The 10,000-nt window shown below is 38.9% G+C and overlaps 1 protein-coding gene across 5 annotated transcripts in view; it reads left to right on the forward strand.

The window, feature by feature from the left end:
• Positions 1–10,000, forward strand: part of FOXP2 (forkhead box P2) — a 405,613-nt gene that overhangs the window by 208,859 nt on the left and 186,754 nt on the right. For all 5 annotated transcript variants that reach the window (XM_059847131.1, XM_059847129.1, XM_059847125.1 and 2 more), the window contains one exon: positions 7,156–7,333. In XM_059847131.1, coding sequence (XP_059703114.1) covers positions 7,166–7,333 — 168 coding nt within the window. In that variant the 5' untranslated portion in view covers positions 7,156–7,165. The remainder of the gene's footprint in view (positions 1–7,155; positions 7,334–10,000) is intronic.

A 10,000-nucleotide genomic window follows, 5' to 3' on the forward strand; every position in this document is an offset into this window, starting at 1 on the left:
TGGACGTGATTTTAGTAAATGTTCAGTTTTATCAGAATGTGGCTGTAAGCTAATGTAAGAAACTAATATGTAGAAAATTTGGAAGAGCGAAATATAGGAACACCAATGTCAGTAATGTGGCTTTTCAGACATTACTGTGTATGTAAAATTTGTGACTGACCTATTTGTAGTCAACAAAAGCTATAGATGCAATCAGATGCTGCTGCAGCTTTGGAAAGCGAGCATGTGAGCTTAGAGGGCTCATCTTAGAAATACAGGTTTTCCATTTTATTTCTCTTTGAGGCTTATTCAAGCTTTCGGTAAGTTGGTTCCTGTAAAAGAAATTTCTTTTCATGTACCACGTCTCCTATGGTGCATCCAGTGAGAATGCAGGGTGGGTCTGGTGAGAAAAATTGAAGGCATATTGTGCACCAAAAAAAGATTACCTTGCAAGTAGAAAATGCTGAAAACCTTAGAAAGGATCTGTGGAAAAATTAGTTTATGGTCAGCAGATAAAATCCCCTCAAGGGATACTGAAGGGAATGATCAGGAGCCTAGATGAGACCCAAGTAGCCGTGAGGGTTAAAGAAATACTCTCATGAAGGAAGGTACTATCATGATAGTCAAAGATCAGGGGAGGGGAATTACCAATGATAGTTGTTGCAAGCTACTCACCAAAAAAAAAAAAAAAAAAAAAAAAAAAAAAAAAAAAAAAAAAAGAAGGGCATAAAAAGTTGGCCCTGGGCTTGCAGTTTGTAAGCCCTACAGACTCTGTAAGAAGCTTGAAGCTCTTTTTTTTCTTTTCTCTCTTTTTTTTTTTTTTTTTTTTTTTTTTTTTTTTTTTTTTAGGGAATTTGCCTGCTATGCAGGTCTTCCCTAGCCCTCACAGTTCTAATTATTTCCTACTGCCCTAATGCTTTCTCTCTACTAAATTCTCCATTGACTGTAATAAAGTCTCCCTACTTTTAAGAGCTTGGAGAGCTGCTTTTTTTTTTTTCCCCCTTTTTTTTTCTTTAAGCCTGGGAAAGAGAGGGAGAGAAAAGGAGTGAGAGGAGTGTGCTTTCCAAGGTGGGGTTTCCAAGCTGTCGTTTCTCAAATAAGAATCTTATCCGGTAACTGGCTGCTCATTTCTGCGTGGGCTATAGGTAATGCACTCTAGCAGTTTTTGCCACTCTCTTGTGTGTAAAGTATGCATCTTACAGTCCTGTACACACTACTCATCCAGGTAACACTGGCCTTCATAGGGATTTTTTTCCTAGCAAGTGAAAATAAATAGCAGGTGGAAATTAATTAGACCTTCCTTGCTGTTTTGGGAAGTGAACTGTTGTTTAATAATCGCATCAGTGTGACAACATACTCCTCAATTTTAGAAAGCAGATAAATTACTGTGCCCCAAACTGACCTGCTATTTTTATTAGTCCAAAAGAATTGAGATGGTGTGAAAGGAAAAGATACAGCCTTTAAAATGCGAGATAGCTTTTAGTTAAGATTGAATACTATATTCTACCTTCAATACCTTTATCTGACTGTTGGTGCCAGTCAGTTAAAAGGATGTTCATTTAAACATCTGATAGATAAACCATAGTACATGGACAGTGGGAAAAATTGTGGCCTATGGTGGAGAGATAAATATTTTAGACAATGCTTGTTTTTTAAGTTGCAGTTTAGCACAAATCAATTAATCTGATTTCCTGATGCTTCCTCATGCCAGCCAAATGAACCTGTTAAGACAACTGCAGGAAGGATGCATGTTTTCTTTACCTGGAACCGTGTGTGGGTGGGGATGCTGAACTGCTGGTTCTTGTCTCAAGTAAAATAAATCTCATCTGTGCTAATTTGCAAAATCCAGTTGTCAATTTCATTATAAGTCTGTGTTAAAAAGGCCTTCGGAGGCCCAACATGTGAGTGTCCACTTAAAAGTTTTATATTACAGCTTGAATTCTTCAGGGTATCAGTGCTTTCTGTGTTGGGATCAAGACCCTGTTGTCCCACTGCTGTTTATTTTATTAATTTTTGAACTTTTTACTTTACTCACACTGCAGTCTTCACTAGTGAGAATATTGCAAATACTAAAACTATTATATCACTTTGAATTTACAATTTTTTTACCAGGAAAACTATATTTTTTCTTTTGAAAGATGCCAACTTTGATCACTGATGCAGGTGATATGTTTTCTTTCTGATTATATTATGTCCTGTAATGTCGAGCTGGAAGCTTTGTTTTTCTGAAAGAACTTCCAGCACAAGGTGTTTGGGCATATTTCACATATTTACAGGGAAAACTTACTTGAGCAGACAGTAGTGTATTAAACCATTAATATAGATACTTTATTTTACACCTACTAATACAGATACTTTATTTTACAGTATTATAATGCTGTTTGACCTAATTAGTGTTTTAAGCATATTAACTTAGGTACAAATTTAAAAATTATGGAGTGACTTGTCTCTGCTTAACTCAAGCTTTGAAAGCTGTTTTGGATAAAGTGAAAAAAAGAAAAACCAAAACACCTTTACAAATGTTCTCTTAGCTTTCCAAATTTTTTGTTCTCACACATTAGGCTATGTCCTTAATATCTGGCATTTTGATTTATTAACCAATCTTAAGTATTAAAGGCTTTTAGCATACACCAGCGCAAGACTTCAGACGCATTGTGCCTTGTGTCAATGATGAATTAATTCCAGCGGAGCACAAAAGTTACTATTATTTAAGCCTAGCTCCTCACCTCTGCTTTTACATCGCCGTCCGGTGTTAAAGGCCGCGGGCTGGCCGCGTCTGTCGGAGGCAGCGGCGCGGTGCGGGCTGGGCGGCCGGCCCGCCTGCGCGCCCTGGGCCCGGCCCGCGCCCGCCCTGCGCGGCTCCCGCGGGGGCGCGCGGCCAGCGCCCGCTCCGCGCGTTCCCGGCGCCGGCCCCGCGGGGCTGCCGGGGCGCGCGCGCGGCTCCGCGCGGGTCGGGCCGGCCGCGGGCCGGGCCTCGCGTCAGCGGCACGTGCGGGGCACGCCGAGGCCGAGCCGCGCGCGCCGCGCCGCCCCCTGGCGGCCGCGCCGGCGCCGCTCCCGCGGCTGCCCCGGGCCGGGCCGGGCCCTTCGTGCCGGGCCTGGGCCGCCCGCGCCGCCCGGGCCGCGCCGGGCACCGCAGGCCCTGCCAGCCGGGTACGGCACACACCCTGCCATGAACCGAGGAGCTTTAATTGCGGCACCGCGCGCTATCCTGCTATTTATACAAATAAAAGACCCCGTCTTGATGCAAAATAAACACAAAAGCACTGTTGTGACTATAACAGGGAGTCATATACTAATTTATATAATAAGTGGTTGTGCACGCTTTATTCAAGATTATGGCTGCAAGAAATGGCATGAATTGCTGGGTGTGTTTAATGCTGGATTATAGCAATTTGAAACATGTCAAACACATGGCTAATGCCTCATGCTTCACTCATTCTTGCGTAAACCTGCATAGCCACCATCCATTATACCCCTGGTAACAACACAATTCTGCAAGTAAATATTGTTACACTAAGTAACCTTTCAATTCAAGTTGTTTAGGAAGAGAAAATGCAATCTTGTGCAGTCAGTTCCAGTGTCAGTTTAATGTTTCAAAAGGGAAGTGGTGTAGAGAATAAGTATCTGTACAGTGACTTGCTGGCTTAAAACCCACATGCGTGCACGTGCGGGCGCACGGGCGCATAGGAAATGTCCAGGTCGCTGCAGGGGAGAAAAGTAAAGCTGTAGCTTCTAACTCAACCAGGTGGAGTACTTCTTTTTTTGGTATGGGGGATAGCTTGGCTACCCTGGCAGGATTAGGTATTCAACCTGCAGTGCAACCACGCTCTAAAATTATCTACAATTTCACTCTCTCTTGCAGACAGCAGAAAATATTTTCCCCATACCTTTGTTTAAAATACCGGGTAGCAAAGCTCGTATGCCACCTTTGGCGCCAAGAGTTGCAGAATCACAACAGAAGTAGGTGCTGGTGAATGTGTCTGTGAATGTGGGTGCGTGTGTGCGTGTGTGCCTGTGTAGGCATGCTCATGACTGACAGCGAGTGTGACAGCAAGAGAAAAGAGAAGGATTAGAAAGTATGAACGTTTATAAATGTATGTAAACAGGGACCTGTATATTTTTTCTTGTCCTATTTGAATTTCCAAACTTACAGCCTTAGTATCTGGCTGATACTTGTCTATTTCCTTTGTGTTTATTTATGCTTATTTTGGTAACAATCTGCACTACTGTTGTAAAAAAAAGAAAAAAATACATTAGTTTGCTCAGTGAGATTGCAGGTTCCAATTATTTTGCTACCACTAACTCAGATGCTGATACATAGACATTAGGAATCATCCTTGTTTGGATGTTTTCGGTGCTTCAGTTTGTGAGGATTTAGAGTTGATAGTACATACACACGTGTGTAGACTCAGGTATATATGTACGTCTATGCAAAAGAAAAGAAGAGAAAAGAAAAAGATTCTATGCTCTTGCTTTCTCTAGCAGTCCTTTTTCAGTTGCTGACAGTGAGGAGGGGGTTGAGGTCAACCAACACAGTGCGTTACTCTAGCCAGAGTTTCAGTGTTGTTCTTAAAAATATCATTTTAAAACTAGAGAAACACCCCCCAAATTTTATTTTTAACATAAAATTATAGGGTCTCTTTTATCTTCATAAAAATACTTCAGTGTTTCTTCCGCTTCACTTCAAAATAAATTGCTCTCTCTAGTATTGTTGCTCTGTAGTTTCACTCTGTCTGTACCCAGCTGTTGGATCGGATTTGTTGTTTTCTATTGCCAGCAGTGTTACTGGTCATGTTATGTTAAAGCCTATTCTGCTGGCTCACAGGCACTTTAACTTTAAATGTAGAGCCTGAACTACACTCTGGGGCTTTGCGAGGATACAAAATCCACAAGACATAAAACCCTTTGGTTAATATGAACTGGAAGACATTTAACCCTTCTTAGTTAATTGCAATGAAACAGAGAGATGTAAAAACAGGAGGGATGGTGTATTTATTTTTTACATTTCTGGGTGTTTTGTAATGTTTTGGTTATCTAACATTTACCCCTCTTTGCCCTTTTAATGTGCCTGGCTAAATGTACCGCTGTTATTGTCTAGGGTTTGAATTTGTAAAGGATGAACCTGTCTGTTGGTTAAATCTTTGTTTCACTAAAGGAGGATTGATGTTTGAATTTCCCAAATTTCCAAATCCTTGTAACGATACAGCTGATGAAGTTTCAAATAAATTTCCACTCTGATATACACATCGTTTTATTGAAAGTAAATATTGTAAAAATCGGAAAGGGCTGTCTGCTTCCACAGTTGTGGCATATCCGCATTAGAATTTTCATATAACTACTAAGGGCAATCAGACCCTTTTCTCTGAATATTTTAAACATTGTACATGTAAAATTTATGCCTAATTTGAATACTTATTAGCTGCCTAATCTCAGAAAAGAGTATTAGCTTTGTTTTTGCCTTGTAAAATTCATCACTGCTTGTATCACATTTTCCATTTCTATTATTTTTCTTTGCTGATGTTCTTAAGTGTTTTAGGAGGACTGTTTATTCATAAACACATCTGGTGCTGCTGTTGTTTACTGGACTATAACAGCTGCCCTTCTTTATGTTAACTGTGTTTGTGTTTAGGCTTTTTGCATCCTGTTTGTTTCTGACCAGACCATCCTTAAATAACTCATCTTTTGCTATTTTAACATTTTTCACACCATATATACTTTTACTTTATCTTGTAGGTGCTTGATTGTGGTAACTCATACTGCATTTTAATTAATATCCCATGCAGATAGTTGAAGTTGTAATGATCCTTTTCTGGCTTTTTTAAAATTTTTTTTTTTTTAAGGAAAGGCAGTTGCTCATACTTTGCAAGGGAAGAAATAGCTAAGTTAAATAATTAGGCTAAAAAGCAAGCTTTGTTTCCTTTCCTGAGTTTGCTTACACATCCCTCTCCATTCAGAGGTGTTTTTTAAAATCACAGCTCAGCCAGGTTGTTGTGAGGACTCTTGCCAGTAGGTCGGGAGTGAGGATGAAGGAAGGGAGCTGCATTCTGACCCTGCAAGAGCAGGAGAGGACTTTGGTGGCTCTGAGAAGAGACGCTGACCTTTCCATATTACAGATACAAAATGCGCCTTGAAATTCTGGTTTGTAAGGGCACGTTGGTTCTTTATTTACTGCAAAGATTTCAACTGATCTTGGCAGGACATCTCATTGCTATCCTGAAAGTACAGTATATTTATGCAGTGAAAATGATAAAACATTTATTACTGTAGAGAAGGTAATATGCATAATTTATGCTGTTTTTAGCACAATCATTAGTGATATTCTTGATAGATTTTATTTCCAGCTTTCATATCTAATACATGCCTGGAAAATTAATTTTATATCTTTCATTTATTTGCCTATGTTAAAATTGAGTTTTAAGTCATCTTCAAGTGAACAGTTTGATTGCTGCTCATGCATAAGCTTAATTACTTCCCAGGAAGGACAGTATTAAATGTTTTAAATGTCAGAAAAATAAATGAATATCAGGCGTTTGATTAAAAAAATAGGCAATATCTGACGTGTTTGCAGCAGGAGCTTTTTCTTAAAATGCCTCCGAGGCAAAATTTTATTTAGTCACAAAAAAGGAGAAGCCCATTATACTATTTATCATTGGTTGATACCATATGATTTGTAACACCCTTACAAAATTTTAATTTTGTATGATTAGCTGTGCATCATTAAACAACAGCCTTGCATAAGATATGCTGTAAAATTCTGACAGAATCAAGATAGTGAATATTTTAAATAAGGCTGTATAGTCATCCATGGTTGTCAAAGCTAGATAATAGGAAATATAGAGCAGTGTGTGAAATCGTGCCTTCACTTAAACTGGTTTTATAGGTAGACTTTAAAACGTAGTCGTTCATAAATGCTATTGACCATGCTGCGTGCATGGTGTGTTATTTTGGCCGTTAAATGTAAGCACACAAAGCTTGCTTATAGAAATCATAATTCCAGTGATTAGCAGCTGTATGAAAGCAGAGTTTGCATTGCATTTCTTGGTAAACGGCTCTGCGAGGCTTTTTTCTTCTTCTAAAAATGCTGTCTGTGTAATTGGCAGAGAGGGACATCTTGATAATGGAAGTGTGAAGGTGTAACGCGTGTGTTAATTGATACTTCTTAATCACTTTTAGGTATTAAGTCATGATGCAGGAATCTGCGACAGAGACAATAAGCAACAGTTCAATGAATCAAAATGGAATGAGCACTCTAAGCAGCCAATTAGATGCTGGCAGCAGAGATGGAAGATCAAGTGGTGACACGAGCACTGAAGTAAGCACAGTAGAACTGCTGCATCTGCAACAACAGCAGGTAAGTTTGTTTTGTTTCCTGTTTGTTTTTAAACAAATAAAGGGCTGTTTTCAGAGGGGGACCTTTTTGTAGACCCTTGGTGCGTGCTGAATGCGGAGTGTCGTGGAAGTGAAGAGCATGGGGCATTATTTGTTGTTGTTTTAGTGCATGATAATGCTGAAATGGAAGGATCCCGTTCTTGTGGCAGCAACATCTTGCTGATGTGGCTGCATGCCACCACGCTTGCCTGGTGATTAAAATCCCGCTGCGTATTTATAAAAGTTGTGCCGAAGCCTTGCAGTGCATGTTTTCAGGAGCTGTTAGTTTACTGTGCGGTTCCGGCGTGCAGGACGTGGTGCGGGGTTTTCCACCAGAGGGCCACATTACTTGAGACTTTGCTTCGCTTGCAATGAATTGTGCCAAAGTCGGAGCTGGGCAGTGAAGGGACCCTAGTGAAGGGACCAGAGTGACTTTTCTCAATAAAGATACTTTGCTGTCGTCGGTGTAGTTAAAAAATGCTGGTTAGTTCAAAAGCACTGAAATAAAAAAGACGGTGTTCCCGTCTGCGTGTGCTTGTGTGTGTGTGACTTGTAATATGGATGTGTAATTTTGAAAACACGGGAAAAGAGAAGCAGCTTTTCTGCAGGTCTGTTTCCCTTCTCATTTTGAAAACCTATTTTTTAAATTTGTCTGTTCGTGTTCCCAACAATTTAATGGAGAACTACTGTTGTGTTAAAAACTGTAAAATTCAACCGTCCTCTGGCTGCTGACACCACCTAATTACAAGATGCAATCCATTAATTTTTGTCACTGTAAGATTTCTCTTCCTTTTAAAACCTGAACAAACAAAACTCCTACTTTTTCTGCCTAAGGAGTTACCTCTCCATCAGGGAACACAGGTTGTACTAATGCAGTGCAACCCAAATTGTTTGGTAAACAATTGGGGTCCGATTCTTCAGTGTGCTCAGTACCTGCTCCAAACTCCTGAAAGTCTTCGCTGCCTCATCCTTTCATTTGCTGAGCCCACTGAGCACCTTTGGAGTTCAAACCTTAATTTTAAATGCTGAGGTTTTTCATTTCAACGTCAGGTAATACATTAATGGAAGGAAAGTTGTTTTCTGTCAGGTAAACTATTATAAAAATGTTGTTCTATAGAAACATGTTTTCACATGATAGATACATTGCATTTGCATGGGCCTCTGAAATAACAGGTCATAATAGCTCTTAAAATTCAATAATTTTTAGTGCTGAATTAAGCTGTGTACACTAGCTACATTTATAGTGAAATATTTTAAATGGTGACAGAAAATGTGGAAGAAGGAAATAGTTGTAGATTGAAATATGAGAAGTTGTTAAGGCTTAAATCTGTGCCTTGCTTCAAATTCAAGTGTATTCTGTTTTAACAATTGAGCACTTAGAGTATGCCAGTCTGAAGAAATACAGGTTTCAGTGTCTTCATTATGTTTTTAGCAGGTTTCTACCTCTCTCTCTGTGTATGATTGTGTATATATATACCTCGTAGTTTTATACTTTTTTCATATAAAATTATATACATATAAACAAATATAAAAGTTTTATATTGTTTTCATTGAAAATCATGCCATCATCTTTATTCAGGTGTTCAGGTTATAACAGAATTTTCAAGTCTGTTGAGAAAGACTGTATCAAATTGGTGAATATGTTTAGGAAACTAAATTTAAGGGAAGCACTTTAAAACACAAAAATGCTAATAGAATAATGTGTGCCACTTAGATGTTTCTCAGAGTAGCAGTCCTAGGCATGTGTAGCCAATTTGTCCATACAGCCAGAGATTCCAGGAGATAGCATTTGCAAAGACCACAGAGAATTACAACTGAAGATGAAAATATCCAGTTGAGTACTAATAACAGACAGGTTCTGAGGGGACAGGCTTAGAAGTGACAATCTGTTCTTCAAAATTGTGATTAGATCTTAAATAAGCAGACAGGCAAAGTAAAACCATGGGTACAGTTAATAGGACTCAAGAGGCGTTTTATGGTAGGGTCTGCACCATAGGATTTAAATACAACTTGAGTTAGGCATATGAATCCTTCTATAAAATATGTTGATGTGAAACATAAACACTAGTAAACATACAGTAGGATGTCCTTCAGATAACAGGCATAGCTATGTGCTACTTTTGCTTTTCTTCCTCCTTTTTCTGTTTCTTTCCCACCCCGTTTTTGAACAGATGCCTTTTGAAATATGAATTAAGAGGAAAATGATGGTTGCTTTTTTTATTGCCACTGTAGTAATGATGTTTTTAATACGTGACACTTGTCTGGAAAACTTTGACACAGAGAAAAACAGAGGAAACCCTAGAAATTATTATTGTTAAGATTTTTTTATTGTTTGAATATGTGCAAGATGTACTCATCTCATGGTTTAACATTCTGGATTTGGCTTCTCTGAATCATTTTATTGGGAATCTTCAAATAGAAAAATCAAGTTTTTCATAGCTTTTTCTAAAGGAAGCAAGCAAATGATTGCTGGTTTTAGTAATTTCCTTCAACTAGGCAGCTACGTAAAGGGATGCTAATGCTTAAGAATAGGTTTATCAGGCAAGTAAAATCATAAAATAAGTTTTTTCTGTGGCATGAATATTTACTGGGGAAAGTTAAGTGAGAGAAATTTTAGGCTATATAGAAGACCAACAAGGCTAAATTAATT

This window comes from Haemorhous mexicanus, chromosome 5 (genome assembly GCF_027477595.1).
Source record: "Haemorhous mexicanus isolate bHaeMex1 chromosome 5, bHaeMex1.pri, whole genome shotgun sequence".
In the NCBI taxonomy this organism is placed as follows: domain Eukaryota; kingdom Metazoa; phylum Chordata; class Aves; order Passeriformes; family Fringillidae; genus Haemorhous; species Haemorhous mexicanus.